A 21,444-nucleotide genomic window follows, 5' to 3' on the forward strand; every position below is an offset into this window, starting at 1 on the left:
GATCAGAGGATGTATGCATGTGTCCATTTATTCATTTTCTCTTCATTAATTCATCACTCACACATTTACCAACAGCCTGTGCTAGGTGCTGGGGTTACAGAGCTGAGTAGAACGTGGAGTTTTATCCTCAAGGGACTGGTTTACTGTGAGAAAGACACAGAAATAGAACATTCTAATTCAGATTGTTAATTGTTAACTAAATCCACACATGTCAGCAGATACCAACATAACCTTCCGTGGGCCTGAGCCGGTGGCAGGCGTCACTAAGAGACTGCGAAGTCTTTTGGGGCCCAAGTGAATGAAGCCTCAAGTCCAATCAGGTGTCTTGTCGCCCCTCTGGATGGGCTGCTGTTTTTGTAACGGCACAGATGGCAGATAATAGAGGATGATACTTAGGACCGGTGGCATAGCTGGAAATTTGAGTTCCTCTAGCAAAAAAACTCTAGGAAGTTCATCTTATGAGGCAGAATTTGCATCTTGAAGAAGGCGTGGGAGGCTGCTGGCACGTGTTTCTCTGGCTGGGATGCAGATTTGATCTCTATGTCTTTCCCTCGTAGAGATGGGAACTCCCTCGGTCAGACACCCCTCATCCAGGGAGGTAGCTCATTTTAGCAGGCAGAAACCTCTGTGTTCTCCTCCTGGGTTTACAGAGCTCATCTCTGCTGCAAGAGTTCTGAACTTACCGTGTGGCTCAAGGTTTTGGTGAGCATGTTCCCATGAGGAAGAGCATGGAGCGGGTGATTTGGACGTCAGGGCTACCATAAGGCCTGACTTCCAAGGGAAGAAGAACATGAGACCAGAGGGTTCTGAATTAACCCTGTTAACTTGTCCCGAGGGGACTCAGGCCACTGTTCCCCAGCTCTAACGGGAGCTGGTACATGTTGGCTTCTGGGAATAGAGCTCAGTGGTGCCTCTCACACGTGTGGCCTCCCTTGTAGGAGAAAGCTGGTTAGTCCTTTGTCCACCAGCATTGTTTTGGAAGTCTCTCTGGGAGGCCTGTAGGTAAACTTCCTAGCAGCAGATCAGATACAGTACTTGGGGATCTGTGGGATCCACAGCCATGCCTGATCTCCTGGGCTGCGATTCTCTCATGCCGGTTCCCATTGGTCTGTGGATGACAGGGAGTCAGGGAAACAGACTCGGAGGATGCGCTCTAAAACTGGGAAGCAAGTATGGAGCAGCAAGCTGTTAGAAATCCCCTGTCTGGGGAGTTCTTGGAGAGAGAAGAGATGGTTAAGAAACAAAAGATTGGGCCGGGCGCGGTGGCTCACACCTGTAATCCCGGCACTTTGGGAGGCCAAGGTGGGTAGATCACAAGGTCAGGAGTTCAAGAGCAGCCTGGTCAATACGGTGAAACTCAGTCTTTACTAAAAATACAAAAAAAATAGGCGTGATGGTACACACCTGTAGTCCCAGCTACTCGGGAGGCTGAGGCGGGAGAATTGCTTGAACCAGGGAGGCGGAGGTTGCAGTGAGCAGAAATCATGCCAATGCACCCCAGCCTGGGCTACAGAGTGAGACTCCGTCTCCAAAAAAAAAAAAAGATTGGTGTAAAAGATGAACTTGGCATCTTGTTAAAGCCTGAGACATGTCCCGCTGAGTTGGGCAGAGCAGGGATGAAGTCCAGGCTCTCCACTGGCCTCTTGACATCCTTCAGCCTCTAGGCTCCACACCCTACAGTGGCTCTTTGTGAGGGTAGCTGTGTCTCTGCTAGCACCTGCCACACAGGGTCATTTGAGTCTGTGGGTACCTGGAGTATACTGAGAATTCATTACATTCCGAAAGCAAACCCAATACCTTTATTCTCCATGTGAGGAGGTAGCAGAGTTTGGTCTTGCGGGTGGGGGGACTTCAGTATCTACCATGGTGTGACATTGTTGTGGGTTGAGTGGTTCCCCATAAACAGGGTTCCCAGAAACCTGAGACACATTATTCATTGAAATGCCACAAAACTGTAGAAAACATTTGGAGTGGAAATCTTTTCCAAATGTATCACCAACTTTTTTGCCTTATTAAGCAATGCACAACAAACATAATTTTACTTTACAGGATGATTCAGCCGTGGCAGAAGGAATCGTGCTGTCTTCACAGTTATAGTTTCAAGTCTTATTCAACTGTGTTGGGACTGTTTGCCTCTGTTCAAAATGATGTTGCGTTACTCTACATCTGCGTTTCATGGTTTCATAGTTTTCCACCTCTTTGCCCTCTGTTTGCCAGTCGTTCCCTCCTCCTGCCAACGTGTCAATTCCTTTGTGACAGTACTTTGACCGTTTGAACCTCTTACTGCCTAGTTCTCACCTGTATTCCAGAGAATGAAGATAAACAGATAAGTGGCTCCAGTTTACAACACTTTGAGGTTTCTATCATACCTTCCAAAGAATCTGAAGCACTTTCAGACTCAACATAGATGTCTGTAAAGTAGGGAGGAACCGGCATTGGTCTCTTCAATTCTCATATCAAGAACTAGGGACCAGCTGGGTGTGATGGCTCATGCCTGTAATCCCAGCACTTTGGGAGGCTGAGATGGGCAGATCACTGCAGGTCAGGAGTTTGAGACCAGCCTGGCCAACATGGTGAAATCCCATCTCTACTAAAAATACCAAAAAAAAATTGGCTGGGCATGGTGGTGCACACCTGTAATCCCAGCTACTCGGGAGGATGAGGCAGGAGAATCACTTGAACCCGGGAGGTGGAGGTTGCAGTGAGCCGAGATGGTGCCACTGCACTCCAGCCTGGGCAACAGAGTGAGACTCTGTCTCAAAAAAAGAAAAAAAAGAAAAAAGGAAGAAAAGAAAAAGAACTGAGGACCAGAGAGGCTAGGAAGAGGAACCAGCATAATGGGATTTCTAAAAACCATGCCATCTAAGTTTTAAGGAACCAGGAAGCCTTGGAAGGGGAGGGGCTCCTTCTTCAATAGTTTTGAAGGCTGTTCTGAGGGTGAAACAGATGGAAGGCTTGTGCTGGGCTATGCCAGAAAGTGGAAGTAAGGCCATCTGTGGGGTAACGGAAGTCAGGTGATGCTCAGCTGATGGCAGTCCTGTCCAGTCCTAGGATCAGTGATGAGGGAGATTCAGGGAGATTGAGAGAATAGGAATGGCAACAGGAGTGCAAGGATAGACCACCCTCAGTAACCCTTTCTTTCTCTCTTTCTCTCTCTCTCTCTCTGTCTCTCTCTCTCTCTCTGTCTCTGTCTCTGTCTCTCTCTCTCTCTGTCTCTGTCTCTCTCTCTCTCTCTCTTTCGACAAAGTCTCACTGTGTTGCCCAGGCTGGAGTGCAGTGGCGCCATCTCAGTTCACTGCAACTTCCACCTCCCGGGTTCAAGTGATTCTCCTGCCTCAGCCTTCTGAGTAGCTGGGACTACAGGAGCCCACCACCACACCTGGCTAATTTTTGTATTTTTAGTAGAGACAGGGTTTTGCCACATTGGCCAGGCTGGTCTTGAACTCCTGGCCTCAAGTGATCTGCCCACCTCAGCCTCCCAAAGTGCTGGGATTACAGGCATGAGCCAAGCAACCCTTTCAGTTCCAAGGGGGTGGGTTCCGTGGCCTGTGTCCAGTCTATCAGTCGGTGGCAAATGACAGTGAATCAGGAATAGCAAGGATGCGTCAGCTTCCCCACTAAGCAACTCCCTACCCTTCACATACCAGGCAGAGACACAGCTACCCTCCCATATAGCCACTGTAGGGTGCAGAGCTTAGAAGTTGAAGGACATCAATAAGGAATACCTGAGTTCTGGGCCCTCTTAGGGTGCTGTGGTTGATTAGTGATGCCTGCCATGAGGTTGGGTAGGGAAACTGGCGGTCTGTGTGCTGCCTGTTCACTTGCTGTCAATCAGTGCTTCCTCTGTTGACCCTTTTTTTTTTTTTCCCCTGGAGATATGTTGCTCATTATCAGACCTTTCAAAATAGGAACTCCAGGTTTCATATTTTCTTCTTTTTCTTTCTCCTCTTCCCTGCCTGGGCTTTCATTACCATTAAGAGCCAGAACTCATCTGCCGTTTGGATGGGGAACTTCAGAAACAGGTGCAGGAAGAGAAATTTGCTCTCTCAGTGCGGCAACTTCTTGAATGTGGCCCACTTCCCCTGGAAGGCTGTGAACACCACTTTATCTCCTAAAGGCTTGGCCGGTGGGAGGAGGGGCAGGAAGCATCATGGACATGAGGGCACTATTTGGGGAAGGGTATGGTGGCAAGGATAGATGGGGGTAAGGGAAGCTACACGGAGGTTCTGCCTGAAGGCTGGAAAGCCGAAAGGATGGTCCCTTGTAAAGGGGCAGCCAGGTGCAGTGGCTCAGGCCTGTAATCCTAGCACTTTGGGAGGCCACAGCAGGAGGATCTCTTGAGCCTAAGACTTCAAGACCAACCTGGGTGACATAGTGAGACCTCATCTCTACAAAAATATAAAAAATTAGTTGTGTTTGGTTGTGTACACCTGTAGTCCTAGCTGCGTGGGAGGCTGAGGAGGATCACTGGAGCCCAGGGTTTCGAGACGGCAGTGAGCTATGATGGCACCTCTGCACTCTAACTGGGGTGACAGAGCGAGACTCTGTCTCAAAAAAAGAGAGAGAAGGGACATCTCCTGCATTGCGATAGGGGGAGGTTAAGGGTCAGTACTCACGAGTCAACAGGTTGCCCATGGTTCTGTGTATGGAAAGAGAGCCCTCTGTCCTGTGCTGGAGCGCAAGGTAGCCGGCGTTAGGGAATGGGCCCCCACCGGCCAGCGACTTCGGATGCTGAACACTTGTGCCTCTGTTTTCTCCTGTGTGTAATGGCCATGGCCATCCTAATACCACCTGAACTGCCTCTTCCTATGTGGCTATGCAGCTTACCCGGGACACTGGGTGGAAAGCAGCTTGGTGAGGGCTTTGCAGGTGTAGACTCATCACCATTCCGGTTGCTCCTGCTGCAGACGGGCTGAGCTCCAACTGGGGCATGTGGATGAGGCACAGCCACCCTCTGAGGCTGAGGCAGCATCTGCAGGCAGGGAACAGGGTGAACCCCAGGTCTGGGGCTCGTGGCAGAGCAGGGTGACTTCGCTGTAGAATCAGTTTCCTCAGCAGAGTTGACGCTGGCTGGGGAGGACCGGGGCCGAGCAGCTGAGGGTCAAGAGAACATTCTGGATGTCCAGGAGCTGGTTCAGCCGGCTGAGGTCTCCTGCCTCCAGTCAGGAGGGCTTTCTGCAGTCCCTAAAGGCTCTGGGCAAGAGGCTTTAATCTAATTACATGCTTTATTTGAGCCAATTTGTTTTCCAATCCATCTTGTTCAGCAAAAAGAAAGAGCCTGCTGGGGACTCATTTGCACCCTCTTGTTCCAAGTGGAGGAGAGGGGTTGAGTTCCCATCTCACATGGTCAGTACAGCCCCCGACCTCTCCCAGCCCTGCCACCCCAGCCCTGAGCCAGGCTGCAGACCGCCCTGCCCTGGGGGGAGGGGGCTGGGGCGGCTCAGGTAGAAAAAGCCGGACAGGCTTGTTCCCCTCCCAGAAGCCCACCCCAGCGTGCCTCCCCCTGCCTCCCCTTTGGGGGTCCCGGTGCACTAGGCAGGAATGACACAGGATGGGTTTCCAGGCCAGGCAGACTGGGAGGGGATTTCATCCTCAGGGGGTCACCCAGCCTCGGAACCTTCCTGGCTCCTCCTGTGAGAGCCGCCCTCGGAATCCAAGGTCCCGTATTTTTCAATCTGCAAATATATTTTCATCATAAGGCAGTGGATTTAGGATCTGTGTTATTAAAGTCCAAACAAAACACGAAAGCCCTTCAAACCTCCCCGGAGAGGGAAGATTTATCGGCTCCTGCTCTCCTCCCCAGGCACGGAGCCACACTCTCCAAGCTTTGCTTTTTATGTTTTGCAGCATTTTCCAAAATGGCCTTTTTCCGCCCTTGCGAATCCTGCCTGGAGCCTTTACTTTTCTGCTGTTTACAGAGACTCGCTCCTTTGTGCGGGTTCCCTCGCGGAGCCTGGTGACTTCCACCTTTGGAGTAGGGGAGTGCCGGAATTGCTCAGCTGAGGGTCACTTTGCCTCGGCTGAGGGTCACTTTGCCTGCCGCACGGTGGTGGCAGCTGCGCCCGTTTTTACTGAACTTGCTCGACAAATATTTATTGAGGGCTTGTTCTGTGTCCCGGGCCCTGGGGATACGGCAGTGAAGACTTCAGGGAGGAAGAGAGACAATAAACAAACCGAACTGAGAAATGTATCACTGCACACGGTGACAAGTGGTGCGGAGGAACCACATCCGTTGCAGATGGGGTTGCTTTTCCGAACAGCCAGAGGTCAGCCATTATTCAGTGAATCAAGGACATACTTGAGTGAGAAATATCTTTGGGTTTAAAATAATTGGATGTGCCAGTAATACAATGAAATTGGTTTTCTGCCGTGGCTCCTAAAGATCACGAGAGCCAACCTTTTTGAGCGCCTGTCATGTCGGACTTCATCTCGCTAGAACTTTAAAAGATTGTTACAAACTCTCCCCCACTTAATAAATGAGGAATCAGAGGTTCAGAGAAGTGCAGCAACGTGTCCAAGGGCACACAGCTTTGTAAGTCACAGAACCAGCATTTTGAGTTCCTTGGTTGCCTGTCCGCCACCCCCACTGTTCTGCTGGATCCTTCCCGCTTCCCAGCATCCTGCAGCCCTGAAGCGCGTCAGTAGTCTGAGACCATTGCCACCAGAGCCGTGGATTGTATCCTGGGTTCCAGGAAGAGATGTTCTTGTCCAACTAATACCCCACACCCCGTAGACAGCAGGCTGAAGTCTGCAGAAAAGCCTTCTGATTCAGAGCTCTAGGGCCCCGTTTTTCAAATATTAGCATCTGTCAAAGGTGTCATGGCCTTCTGATTTCTGGTGCCACTCAAACCCTCTCCAGCCCAACTGGTGCCCTTTCTGTTGTCAAAGAGTTTGGCAGGTTTAAAAGATGCCTAAGCCAGCTGGGCGCGGTGGCTCACGCCTGTAATCCCAACACTTTGGAAGGCCGAGGCAGGTGGATCAGGAGGTCAGGAGTTCAAGACCAGCCTGGCCAATATGGTGAAACTCCATCTCTACCAAAAATACAAGAATTAGCCAGGCGTCGTGGTGCGGGCCTGTAGTCCCAGCTACTCGGGAGGCTGAGGCAGAAGAATTGCTTGAACCCGGAAGGCGGAGGTTGCAGTGAGCCGAGATTGTGCCATTGCACTCCAGCCTGGGCAACAAGTGAGACTCTGTCTCTAAATAAATAAATAAATGAAGCCTAAGCTCTTTACCCAGGCTGTCTCAGGGGTATCATCAGAATAATTGCAAAGGGTGCTGACTGATGTCTTTTGTTTGCGGAGCCTGCGTTTGTGGGTGTGTTGGTCCAGGCAACCTTGGTATCTCACAGCGGCAACCACAGTCGGCTAATTGTCTAGCTTATATGTCCACATACATTAGAGTATATGTGCCAGGGGTTCGCTGCGCAGTCAGTGGTGACCCGCACTGTGCTAGGTGCTGGGACACCAAGGTCTGATTTGCCAGGGGAGGAGGCAGACAGAAAATCCCAGACCAGGAGATGGGCACTAAGAACCCAGAGGTTTCCCACCTGTGCCCGAGGCTGAGAGGAAGGCTGCACGGGGAAATGGCACAGGGACGGAATCCAAGCACATTTGCCAAGGGGAAAGGCATTCATGGCCTCCGGCTTCACCTAATACCCAAGGGCTTAGGTCCTATTCTTTCCAGATACTATTCTGCAAATAATAGGATTCTACCACCTTGCACTCCAGGGGAGGAGCAGATGCCCCCATGGGCCTGATGGACTCTTGATCCCCAGCCCTGCCTGGCTCTCGGCCTGTGGCACAGCCAGTAAATGGACCTTGCTCCTGTCCGGAGACAGGGCTGCATCACTCAGATCCCGCCACACCAACCCATTTGCCTGTGTCTGCTAAGGACTGGGCCCAGGACACTGCGTCTCGGATCTCAGCTCTCCTCCTGGCCTCACGAGGCCCCGGGATCTGGCCCTGCCTTTTCCACTGGCCCGCCATCATTCACCCTCCACTCTCAGCTGCAGAGTCAGAGGCCACCTGGAGCCCATCACACACCATTGGCAGCACCTTCTCATCCTTCAGGACACAGCTGAGACCATCTCTGACCTCCCCTTCCCCATCTCACGGCACCATAGTCATTTCCTCCTCAGTCCTGTGAATGGGTAGCAGTTATGACCGTCATCACTACTGCATTTTACTGATGAAGAAGCTGAGACTTGGAACGGTGAATGGCCCCAGATCACAGATGGGATGATACAAACCCTTTCCCTGCAGCCCTGCTCAGTAGATTTCCACTTACGTCCTGGGGGCCAGAAGTAGATTTCATGGCCATGGTGTGCTGCAAGGGAGTCTTTGAAGAAGAGTGTTCTAGATTGGAGACATGAGGGTTTGCTCTTGAGGAAGAATGGAAAATCCATATTGCAGGGGGCCAGAGCGGACCTGTCAGATCCAGGCCTGGTGTTTGAGGCTGTCCCAGTGGGTGACTCTCTAGGACAGAGTATACAGGAAGAAAGGCCTTGGTCCTGGGTGTGCATTGCACAGCTGTGTGCACCTTCCAGAAGCCTGCTTCTGCCCTTGTGGGTGCACCAAAGGGAATCCTCTAAGAAGGTGGCCACAACTAGGGAGGCAGCAGAAAGAAAGGGCAGGGCTTCCCTGAGCAACACCTGATGGGGGCCAGGGCCCGCTCTGACCAGCAGAGCCCCGAGGACCCCAGCCTGGTGCAGGAAGGGGCCCCAGTGCTTCAGTTCACCAGTATAAAGAACTCACATCCATGCTTCCTCACCTGAATACGTATTTGCAGTCCCCGAGACAGAATGTGGCTCAGGCAGCAGAATGACAGTCTAGGTTCCTGACAGCCCTGACCCTGGCTCTTCGTGACCACAGTACGGAGTGGAGAGCACGTTCTGGCAACCTTGGGCGTGAGGTGGGGCCTGGGCAGTCGGAGCACCCGTCCCTGAGAGGGAGAAAGCAAAAGCCAGCCTCTGCCCTATGGGATGAAACCTGGTAGCCCTAGGTGACCTGGGCCGGGCCAGGCCCCTCAGGTGGCTTTGCATGACATTTAAAAAAGAAGTCAAACCCTATCCAGCTCACATGTCCCCTCAAGCTTGGACTCATCTCTCAGCAGCTGCCCCTCTCCTTCCGTCCGTGCAAGGAACTCCAACTTTCTTCCAGTCCCTGGACCATGCCGGGCTTGGTCCTGCCTCAGGGCCTTTGCACAGGCTGCTCTTCCTGCCTGGAACCCTCTTCCCTCAGACCTCCTTGCCCTGCCTCCTTTGCACTGTTTAGGTCTCATTCGTGGGCTACCCCTCAGGGAGCTGTCCCTAGCCACCCTGCTTAGGGCACTGTCCTCACTCCCAGCCACCTTACCGTGCATACAGATGGCGTTCAGGGAGAGGATGAAACCGCGTGCGTGCACACACACACACACACTTTTGCTGTCTCCTGGGGGAGGGGGTAGCACTTCTCCGCAGCAGAAGCCCTATAGATTGGGAATAGAAATGTCACTTTGTTGAATACAAATGTCATTTACTATAGGATTCCCACCCCTTGTAAGTAAATGGTCCTCATCCTCACTAAGAAGAGCCTCCCCTTGGCTGGCTGCTCACATCTGTAATCCCAACACTTTGGGAGGCCGAGGCAAGCGGATCACCTGAGGTCAGGAGTTCCAGACCAACTTGGCCAACAGGGTGAAACCCCATCTCTACAAAAATACAAAAATTAGCTGTGCATGATGGCGGGTGCCTGTAATCCCAGCTACTCGGGAGGTTGAGGCTGGAGACTCGCTTGAACCTGGGAGGTGGAGGTTGCAGTGAGCCAAGATCACACCACTGCACTCCAGCCTGGGCTACAGAGTGAGATTCCGTCTCAAAAAAAAATAAAAAATAAATAAAAGAGCCTCATCTTAGACTATTTTTAGTGTTTCTAACACAAGAATTGTATCCTCATTGCAGTAAATTTTAAAATATAGATAAGACAATAAAGCGAGACTATAAAAATCAACCCCAGGCCCACCACCCAACATTTCTGTGCACATGCTATTCTAGAACAAAATCCAAACCCCTGCCATTGTTGAAAAGGCCCTAGGGACTCCCTGCAGACTGTAAGCCTCATCTCTGGCTGGGCAACCCTCAGCTTTTGCCAGCTCCAGTCTCCCCTCCTTTTGGTTCCTCACATTTTCCTGCCCCAGGGCCTTTGCACCTGCCGAGCGCTGGGATGCCCCTCCTTGAACTTCCCAGGGCTGATTCCTTGTCATCTGAGTGTCACCTCCTGGAACGGGTCTCAGTAGGTCTCCACCTGTGCCCGCTGCCCCTGCGCATCCTCTCCCAGTGTGCGCGGCTCACTGTCATTTCCTGAGTGTCACCGTCAGGAATGGGAGTGATGACACTCGTGCTCTTGGCCTTTCCCCTCCTGCTGTGGTGCCACCCACTGCTCCATTAGCCTCGGGGAACACCCAGTGCCTCCCAGAACGCTTCATGTGGGAAGTGCTTAATCAAACGTTTGAATGAATGTATGATAAATTCCTAGAAGTGGGGTTGCTGCGTTGGAGTGTGCGTGTGTGTGTTCTCAGGGTTTTGACACTCCATGCCAGCCACGCTCGGGAAAGTTCGTATTTTAATCTGCGCCCCAGTCACATCGTGTGAGTGTGTGTATGCTTGCCTTTGCCAGTTTGCTAGGCGGAAGTGCTATATTCTTGTTGGTTTATGTTTTGTTTCTTGGATGATTTGAGATTGAACATGGGCACATGTCCTCGTTCCCTTTTTATTTCCTCCTTTGTGAATGGTCTGTTCCTTTCCTTTGAATTTTGGGTTGCTGTCTTTTTCTTATTGATACAGAAGAGTTCTTTATATGTGAAAGACACCAATCCTTGGCTTTCTGTGTTGCAAACATTTTGGACTTTCTTCTAGACACTTACTTCCATAGGTTGCTAAGCTTCTTGGCCAGCCCATTGCTAGAAGATGCTTCATTTGGGGCATCCTTAACCTTTAAGTCCCAGAGTTCCAAAGTCAAATGGGCATTTTGCTTTTGAGGCCAGTATGGCTTGAGGGTGATGGATTGGGTCAGTGAGACTAGTACAGGCTTCGAGTGATGGGTGGGGGCTAAGAGCTGCCTGTGGGCCCCAGCTCTCCCTGACAGGTGGCTCTACCCCTGGATGAGGTGCTGTTAGTGAGGGTGGTAAGAAGGTGTTCTTACCTGGGGCAGGGTGGGGCGAGTCACGAAGTCACCTGCAGCCTAGGACCAAGAGGTAAGAGCTAGCTTCCTGGAGCGTGTGTCCTCCATTCTCATCATGCCTCACCCATGATGGCCCCTTATGAAACCCACGGACACCTGCAGCACCTTGAAAACCGAACACATGGAAACCTGGACACTCTGGCCGCGGGGGTTCCGTGCAGCTTTTTGGTTCCAGGTCAGGCAGCACCAAACATACTTTCTGGGCAGACTGGCCTCATTCACCTTTTGTCACCTGCTGGTGGGCAGAATGGCCCAGCCAAAATGGACAGAGCTGGCTGGGCGCCCTTGTTTGCCCCAGCTCTTCTCCCCTTAAACTCTTTCACCCTGGGCCAGGGAGAACCAGGGGCTCCTCCCCGAAGCCCAGCCCTTGGCGTCTGCAACTTACCCAACCCTTCCAGGTTTCTCTGCCCTGGGAGGACGGATCATGTTGGCTGAGTGTCCCTCGCTCATTACACCCCCTGCCCCACCTTCCCAAGCCCGACAGCCCAGAAGCAGAGCGGCAGAGGTGTTGCGAGCGAGTGGGCCAGGGCTGCTGAGAGCGAGACCTCTGCCAGCTCCCCGCCCTGCTCCAAGGGGAGGTGCCAGATGCGGTGCCCCTGGCTTCAACCATGGCCGCCGGGCTCTGCCTGCCATATGCTCAGAGATGAGCCTCGATCCGGCGAGCAGGCTGGCCCAGCAGGATTCTGGCACCTGGGGCAGAGGAGGCAGACCAGAGGGGCCAGCTACCCAAGGTGGAGGAAGAGGCAGGACGGTCTTGGCCGCTGGGATTGGGCCTGCAGGCCACCTCTTGGCTCTTGGCTGGGGGTGGGTCAGGGGAGCAGGTGGGAGGAATGAAAGGGAGGGTAGGCTGCCCCCAGGAGGAGCCAGGATGCCAGCTAGCCAGGATGGGCCTGCTGCGAGCCAGGCAGATGGCGACCTCCAGGTCTCAGTGGCTCTCCCTGGGACAGAGCACGTCCGAGTAGGGGGCCAGGCGGTGCCTGTGTCCAGCCCTGGCAACTTCTGTCTCTTTTTGGGGAGTAGAGTGAGATAGAAGAGCAGGCCTGGTGCAGGGCCCCCTGCAGAGCTGCCAGTATTTACCTATGCCCTCAATCCTAGCTCCAGAGGCTCCCCTGAGGCAGCAGGGCAGCAGGGCATCCTGCCTACTCTTAACTTGTTACTCCTGAGTGTGTCCTGGCAGGGTGGATGGGGTCCCAGTGGCTGGGTGGGGGTAGGATGGGAAACGGGGGGGCATAAAACATTGGGTCTCCTGGTAAATGAGGCTAATCAATTGGCCCATATAGTCTGTGTGTATATATGGTTATGCCTTAAAGGCTGAATCATACAAAACTGCTTTTCTTAAGTTGCAAAATGGTCAGTTTTTAGCACTGTCATCTGTTTCGTCTTAATCGCTGTCCATCTTTTTCTGTGTTTCTGAACAGATCACATAGCGTGAAATTGATGTGTCCTTTCCATGTTGACATGGACCTACCTCTGAAACCATCTCTATCCAGACATCTCTTATGCCTATTTATGCATTCAGATTCCATGTCTCTTACTCAGTTTAACTTGGTCCTTTATGTTTTCCTAACATTTTGCATTTCATTCAGATTTCCAAGATTTCTAGGCTAAAGTTGTATATACTAGCCTGGTAATTTATTTCTTGTTACTTCTTAAAGTTCTGTTTTCTTTTTATTTTATTTGCAGTTAAACATGACAGTGTTTCATCTTTTTTTTTTTTTTTTTTTTTTTTAAGCTTGTATTTGGGCTTTTCAAAGAATCGGTTCTTGGATGTATTTATATATTTTTTTCCTGTATTCTACTATATTAATTTCTACTTCTGTTGTTATTAATTCGTTCCTTTTGCTTTCTTTGGGTTTCGTTTTGCTCATTTTCTAACTCCTAGAATTGAATGCATTTCATTTATTTTCATTATTCTTTAATAACAAATAATATCATTGTGGTCAGGAAATGTGGCTTGTATAGTTTTGGCTTCTTGGGATTAATTTAGCATTCTTTCACTAAGGATTTCTGTCCGTTTCATTTTGTATTACTATTGATTTTTGCTTAATATATTTCAATGAGATGTTATTCTACATCAAAAAATCCCTGTTTAATTACTAGGTGATGTTCTTTTTTCCACTATAAGCATGCCTGCCCTGAATTCTACTTTGCTGATACTAACATTTCCACTCTTGGTTCATTTTTTTGTTTTCATTTGCTGATACACCTTTGCTACTGCTTAAGTTGTGAGCTCTTAAAAAAAAAAAAAAAAAAAAAAAAAAAAAAAAAAAACACTTTAGGCCGGGTGCGGTGGCTCACGCCTGTAATCCCAGCACTTTGGGAGGCCGAGGCAGGCAGATCATGAGGTCAGGAGATCGAGACCATCCTGGCTAACACGGTGAAACCCTGTCTCTACTAAAAATACAAAAAATTAGCCGGGCGTGGTGGCAGGCGCCTGTAGTCCCAGCTACTCAGGAGGCTGAAGCAGGAGAATGGTGTGAACCTGGGAGGTGGAGTTTGCAGTGAGCTGAGATCATGCCACTGCACTCCAACCTGGGTGACAGAGCAAGACTCCGTCTCATAACAAACAAACAAACACTTTAGGCTGGGCACAGTGGCTCACACCTGTAATCCCAGTACTTTGGGAGGCTGAAGCAGGTGAATCACAAGGTCAGGAGATCAAGACCATCCTGGCTAACACGGTGAAACTCTGTCTCTCCTAAAAATACAAAAAATTAGCCGGATGTGGTGGCGGGCACCTGTAGTCCCAGCTACTCAGGAGGCTGAGGCAGGAGAATCGCTTGAACCTGGGAGGCGGAGGCCACAGTGAGCTGAGATCACGCCACTGCATTCCAGCCTAGGCAACACAGCGAGACTCCATCTCAAAAAAAAAATCATTTTATTTGGTTATATTCCCCTAAATAGCACTCTGTTTTAAATTCAGTTTTTCAGTAGAGCAGTTGGATCCATTTACCTTCATTGTGGTTGCTCTTCTGCGCTCTTAATGTATCATAATTGCTTTTTATATTTTTCATTTTTTCTGTTTTATCTTTTGGCATATTAGCTATAATTTATATTCTGTTTTCGCCAGAGTTCTGTGATTATCTTTGGGTTTTTCAGAAACATTAGTTGATCTAATAGCTCTTACTTGTCAGAATTGAGCATGAAATAGCATCTTTTACATTCTCTATACTTAAGACAAAGGGTTTTATTCCCCACCTCATTCTACTTCATAGTTTTTAATATGATCTGAAGTTTCAAACTAAATTTAAATGTTTTATATATACACAACTAGATAGATACACACACACACACACACACACGGGGACGGAGGAGGAGAGACACTGATGTTCCCTTTCAAACAGTTAAAAACTATTTTGATATTTGCGTTATGTTTTAGAATCAAATTTGGCATCTCTATGTTGACTGGTTTCAGTTTTCATCACCAGTAAGCACAGAGATGTCAATCACCATCACCTTGTGTTTATGCCATCACTTTCCCCTGTAAACTCTTACTTTTTGATTCATTTCAGAGTTGGTTGGAAAACATTCTCAAGTATTTATTTCAAAAAGGATGCATAATTGGAACATTTTCTGAGCCCTTGCGCATTTGAGAATGTCTTTTCTTTATTGTGGCCTACATACATATAAGACAGTCTAGCTGGGTATAAAATTCTTAGTCACAAATTTTTCCCCTTAAGACCTTATAGACATTGCTCCATGATCATCTCACGGGCTTGTTGTTCTTGTTTTTTAATCTGTATATATTCTTTTCTTATCCTGGTATTTCATATGTTTTGCAGAGCTGTGTCTGGATGTTGGTCCCCTTTCGTTGATTTTTGCAAAACTTCAGTGAGCTCTTTCCTTCTAAATATGTACATTGTCTTTTTCCTCTAAATTTTGTAAGAGTTTCTCCAATTCTCCGTGTTTCTGGATCAGTTTTCTACAGTATCATGAATCTTTGCTGCTTTCAAAGTGGATTACTTATTTATTTTTAGAGACAGAGTTTTGCTGTGTCACTCAGGCTAAAGTGCAATGGTACAGTCACAGCTCACTATAACCTCAAACTCCTGGGCTCAAGCGATACTCCCACCTCAACCTCCCGAGTGGCCATCACACCTGGCTATGGTCTTTTTGTTTGTCTTATTTCATTTTTTTAAGAGATGGGATTTTGCCGCATTGCCCAGGCTGGTCTTGAACTCCTAGCCTCAAGTGATCTTCCTGCCTCGGCCTCCCAAGTGCTGGGATTACAGGTGTGAGACCACACCCAGCCCTTCTGAAGGGGATTTTAATTGTGCTACAGGGATTTCATCTTTTTCCAACTTTTTCTTTCACACATCCTTTTTGTTTCAGCTCAGCTTCATCTCCCTTACTGCCTTTCTTCTGCTAGTTCATAGAGGCTGTGTCATTTTACTCTTTTTAGTCTGCCATGCCCATTTGGCATGTACACCTATTGTGTATGGCTGTTTTTAAGCCATACATAAAATGACAAAGATGAATAGTTGCAACAGCAACTGTATGGTCCTCTATGCCTAAAGTATTCACTGTTTGGTCCTTTGAAGAAGAAAAAAATTGCAGATCCACGTACTGGCGCAATGGCTGGATTCCCATCTCAGATTTAAGGAGGATGGCCAGGAAGGTGCAGAGCTCCGTCTTCAGCTCCTTGTTCCTACCAGCCTTTCCCTGGATTTCCTTCTGCTCTGTGGAGGTAGTGCTCTTCCCTTCTCTGCATTGCCTGATTTTCTGATTCTCTGCAATGATTTAGAGAGAAATACAAGGTGAGGCTGGGCGCAGTGGTTCACGCCTGTAATCCCAGCACTTTGGGAAGCCGAGGTGGGCAGATCATGAGGTCAGGAGTTCGAGACCAGCCTGGCCAACTTGGTGAAACCCTGTCTCTACTAAAGATACAAAAAATTAGGTGGACGAGCTGGCGTGTGCCTGTAGTACTAGCTACTTGGGAAGCTGGGGCAGGAGAATCGCTTGAGTCCAGGAGGCGAAGGTTGCAGTGAGCCGAGATCATGCCATTGCACTCCAGCCTGGATGACAGACAGGGCGTGACTCCATCTCAAAAAAAAAAAAAGAAAAAGAAAAAGAAAGAAATACAAGGTGAGATCTTTGCTGTACTACCGTCCTTCTGGTCCCTACCAGTTCAGAAACTTCCCGTCCCTGGAGGAGGGATTGTCCCCACTGCCCCCACTGACTTCCTGCTTATTTGTTCTCTGGTCCTTGTCACTCTGTCCTCCTCCCGTTTTTCAGGACCTTTCTGCTCATCAGACAAAGAGCTGTGTCCTGAGGTAAAACCTGAACAGGTTTTGCTTATTCCACCACCATCTGCCTTTAATTACTAGAGATTGCTCCCAGATCCCAGCGTTGGGTCATCATCAGTTTCGTTTTTTGGCACTAGTGTGAATGTTCAGGTTTCTCATTGTCTTTATGGCTATTTTGGAACAAAACGAGGAGCTACACGAGAGGCTGCCAAGTAGATGCCAGTTTGAAGAAGGAGTCAAAGCTGCATTTTAAAGCTGTGGTTTGTCCGTCGTGAAGCACTCTCTGTAGCTTTGTGTGTACCATAAAGAGAGAACGTACAGTAACATTTTCCTTGTTCGGGGGCCATCGTCCAGTGACCTCAGCTATCTGGAATACAACCTAAACAAAGAGTCCACAAGCAGCCAAACAGCTGTCACAGTGTCCATGTTCTGAAGGTTATTCACTTTACCCAAGGGAGAATGTTTCAGCCTCTCCTTCCAAGCCTAGTTACCTGTATTTTACATACAATTCTAGCAAGCTCGGTCTTTGTTTTCCTAGCAAATCCGAAGGGCGTAGGGGACATTTTGCAACAAGCACACTGATCTGACAAGAATTTCCAGCTGACAGGAAAGACACCAAAAAAAAAAAAAAAAAGCAAATGCAACTCCAAATGCTCAGAGGCTGATGTCATTTTCTGTAAGGGCAAGCAGCCTGAGGTTCTCTCTCTGAGCACTCTCCAGTTGGACTCAGCAGCCACCTTATCTGGATCTTTCCTCTGCCACACTGGGTGCTCAGTGCTAATCATGGATGCAGAGACTGTCCCCATCTCTCACAATTGGTTCAGACTGTGGTTCTAACCCTGGCTGTGCTTTAGAACCATCTGGGGAACATTAAAAAAATTCAGACACTCAGGTCACTCCCTTAACCAAAGAAATCAAAGTCCTGGGAGCGGGACCCAGGCATCGTGATGCCGCTGCATGGCCAGGACTGGGAGCAGGAGGTTAAGAGCAGGGGCTCGGCCGCCGGGCTGCCTCACTGGGCACACGACCTTGAGCTGGTGAGTCACCAGTATCTCCGTGCCTTAGATTCTCATCTAGAAAATGGGGCCTGATTGAAGGGCCAAGACGAGTTCATCAACCGTGAGAACAGTGCCCAGCGCCTCATTAGTATGGTGGGAGTCGCTGCCATTAGTGAGGTACACACTGGATATTCATGGGTGATGACTGTGATTTGTCAAGCAGGGCCTGGGAGTGCAATCTAATTAGGCAGTGATGGATGCCACACATTCTAGGGCAGTCTCTGTCCCAGGTAGACACTTGGCTCTGGAGAGAAGAGCTGTAGAGGTTTCTAGGCTGGGACAGTGACGCCGAAGGGACGGGGCAGGCTGTCCCAGGACTCATCTGCCTCCCTGCTGCCCCCCTGGGGCGGAGCTTACCTTGGGCAGCCTGCTCTGGAACCTTTCTGCGCTCTCAGTTCTAAGCCAGGCACTGCAGTCCCTCCCTCAAAACATCCCTGAGGCTCGGAAGAGCTGACGTGCTCAAAGGCCCCCTCTCTGCCCCAGCCTGTGCTATCTACGAGGCTGAGATGAAGGGGTGTGCCTTGTCCCATGGCGAGGAGGCAGGTGAAAGGGATTTCCTCCTGACTGGAAATGAAAGCGCTGGTGTGGGATGATGGCTTTTGTAAAATAATAATAATAATACAATCAAATAACAAGGCAAGGAGAATGGATTCAAGGCCGCCCCTGCGAGAACGTCACTCGGCACCGCTTGCATTCCAATGCGCTTCCCTAAGTGGAGAAAGCAGGAAGGGATTTCAGCCAGCTCACGCAGAATCGCCAGGACTTACGCACAACCTGGGTTCAGCCCCAGCAGTGGCTTCATTGTGAGCGTCATCTGTCCCTGAGCTGGCAAAGAGGCGGCCCAGAGCGGCTGTTCACCACAGGGAAGTGCGGCCGCGGTGCTGGTGGTGCTGATGGCGCCGTTGACTTGCGTGTTTGGGCTGCCGTCACTTTCATCCAACCTCTTGGGCTTGGCCACAGTAGAGTGAGGGCCACTCTCTCTGGACAGCCCAGTCCCTGCACCTCAAGAAATCCCTACTCCAGCAACCAAGCAGCCATCCAGATGGCAGAAGGGATGGATACTGTGGCCACCAGCGTCGTGGAGCCGGGGTGTCATGAAGGTGCTCCGAGGGCTTAGATCATAGGCAGCAGGAAGCAGGGCTGTTTTTCTCCCATTTCCTCAGACTGGTTCCTAACTGGGGGCCCCAAGAGGCTGGCACAGGAAGCAGGGGGAGGCTACCACACCCATGGCCCCCAAGGTAGTGGGATGGAGCTGCATTGATCTTCATTGAGGCATCAGTCAATGTATCCCAGGACCTTGATGGAGGCAGCAGCCGCTAGAGGCCAGCTCTGGAGAGGGCTGCCTGAACACTCCCTGTAGATCTAAGCCCTGGGTTGGGGTGCAGACGGCACCAGGAGGCCTCAGCTTTCCTGCTTGTGCTTCCCCCTGTGCTCCCACACAAATCACTCCTCGCCTACCTTGACCTTGGTTTTCCGTCTGCGGGACAGAGGCTGCCACCTACCCCTGGAGCAGCCGCCCGTGTGTGCACGTGTATGTTGAATCTTTCCCCGCCTGGTCCTCTTTTCCTGATCCCTCACCGGGACACACACGTAGCCGACTTCTACCAACCCATGCCACCACTGCTTCTAGACCAGGCTGGGCCCCCTGCAGCTCCCCACTCCTTCCCCATGGCCAGCCTGGCTGCTCTTCCCCTCGGCAGTCTGGGAATTGCTAAAATACAGCGCATTCCTCATCCCTGGCTCTGAGCTCACCTCCGCTCACACTGAGGGGGAACCTGTCAGAGTATCGCCTAACCAAGAGTGCAGGGATCTCGGCATCTCAGGCCAGCCTTGACAGTAGCTACCCGGCGTGCACTGGGCAGGTGGCTTACCCTCTTTGAGCCTCAGTTTTCTTGTCTGCAGAATGGGAATGATACCTACACATCAAAGAAGGGTTGTGAGAAGTGAAGGAGATCCTGCCTGCTGAGTGCTGGGGGCAGGGCAGACCGGGGGAGATTTGCTGGGCCTCTGCGATGGGCTGTGCCGTCGCGTGAAGCTGTCACACACAGACTTAGCGAAGGAATTGTGTCTCCTTGTTCAAAGAACAGCGATGGCTGGCAGGGAAAGGCCACGGTTGGGCTGAAGTGAGGAAGTTGCATTTGGGGGTTGACACAGGCCCAAGGGCTGGCAGGCCCTGGTGCCCCGCACATCCTGCTTGGCTCTCGGCTGGGCCCTGGAATCGCCCAGTGATACCCAGTGGACGCAGGCCCAGCAGCCCTGCCTCTCAGCAGTAGGGCCCATTAGAACTGAACTCGTCTTCGTCAGGCATTTTATTTGCACACTCCAGTAGAGTGGACACCAAAGGGGTTTTCTAATGCTTCATGGGCTGCTAATTTCCCCCGTGACCTCTTTTGTTGAGACCTGACCCCAGCCAGAGGCTCTGCGCCATGAAAGCCAGCGCCTGACACAGACCCGGGGCGCGGGGTGACAATGAGGCCTCTATCGGCTTTAATCAGGCTCCAGTTGCGTCTTAAGAATAGGGAGATTCTGTGTGGTGCTCAGAAGCCCTGGGTGGCAGGAGCCCCCCGAGACTCTCACGGAGGCCAGGGCGGCTGCAGGCGGTGGCTAAAGGATTCGTCAGGCCAGGGAGGGAGGGGGGTGGGTGGGTCAGATGGGGGCCCTTTGTCCCCCAGGCCTCTTTAGAAGCCCAGTCCTGCCCTGAATGGCCGCCTGCCCGCCTGGCCTGGCCCATGGGTATCACAGGCCTCTGGCTATTTAGGGAGGCGGCCTCCTCCTCTGCCCGCCAGCCTATTCATCGCCAGCCTAATTAGTTTTTGTCTGTGCTCCCCCCACCCCACTGCAGACTGCGATTCCTACTGCAAGGCCTCCAAGGGGAAGCTGAAGATTAACATGAAAAAGTACTGCAAGAAGGACTATGGTGAGTGAGAGTCCCCTTGTGTGGGGAGGATGGGAGGGGGCCACGTGAGCAGCGAGGCGCTGGGGCTGGGGTGCGGCTGGCTCCCGGTGGGTGTTGGTCGTGGAGACGCTGCGACCGATGGGAACTGGCCGGACGGATCCCATGTCTGGGAATTTCTCATCTTTTCCTCCTTGGCCCTCAGAGACAGGGGGCATGAGGAGCCCAGCGGCCTGGTTTCTCCCCTTCACCGCCCCGAGCCTGGGACACCCAGGCTGGCCTCTGGCCTTGACTCTGCCCCTGATGGGCTGTGTGGCCACAGATCAGTGGCTGTACCTCTGTGGTCTTCTGTGTCTGCATGATACTGCGGGGATTTGAACCGAGTCCACGTTGCTCAAAGGGAAGCTCTCTGGGCATCAGACAGGGGCTGGGAGCTCCCCGGTGCATTTCAAATGTTCCGCCAGGCTGTAGCGGGGCCGGAAGTCTGCGCTGTAAACGGCTCAGCCCTCATTCCTATGCACCGGAAGTTCCAGTGCCCGGACCTACGGGGCAGACAGTCCTGGGGGCCTGCAGACATTGCTGTCACCTGTGACCTCAGGCTCCCTTCCCAGGAAGGGTGTGTCCTGTCCGCTTGCCCTCACGGTGGTTGTGGAGGGCGGAGACGGTCTGGGAGCCTGCAGTGGCCAGCAGGCAGGTGTGTGTAAAGAGCTGGGGCTGGTGGCGGGGGCTCTTCAGAATGGGGGATGCAAACAGAAACCCCAAAAGTATTGTCCAGCTGACCACTGGCAAGGCCCCTACATACAGCCAGGGCATGCACGTGGGGAGCTGAGGCCCTGCCACCATAGGCCAGGAAGGAGCCCCAGGCCCAGGGCTCCTGAATCCAGGCGTGGTTCTTTCTAGTATGGGGCCTCTCCTTGACCTGGTGGGCCGGGGACTGAGCCTGGGGCTGGTCACCCTCTTCTGGGCCCACAACAATCCATATCTGCCCACCTCCCTCCGTCCTCCTCCTCACTCCAGCTGGACGTAGCCCA

At 51.2% G+C, this 21,444-nt stretch overlaps 1 protein-coding gene across 1 annotated transcript in view; it reads left to right on the forward strand.

The window, feature by feature from the left end:
* The window catches only part of NTN1 (netrin 1), a 229,708-nt gene that overhangs the window by 185,859 nt on the left and 22,405 nt on the right, over positions 1–21,444 (forward strand). The window contains exon 5 of the mRNA XM_021928732.2: positions 20,363–20,437. Coding sequence (XP_021784424.2) covers positions 20,363–20,437 — 75 coding nt within the window. The remainder of the gene's footprint in view (positions 1–20,362; positions 20,438–21,444) is intronic.

The sequence above is a fragment of the Papio anubis genome, chromosome 17 (genome assembly GCF_008728515.1).
Source record: "Papio anubis isolate 15944 chromosome 17, Panubis1.0, whole genome shotgun sequence".
In the NCBI taxonomy this organism is placed as follows: domain Eukaryota; kingdom Metazoa; phylum Chordata; class Mammalia; order Primates; family Cercopithecidae; genus Papio; species Papio anubis.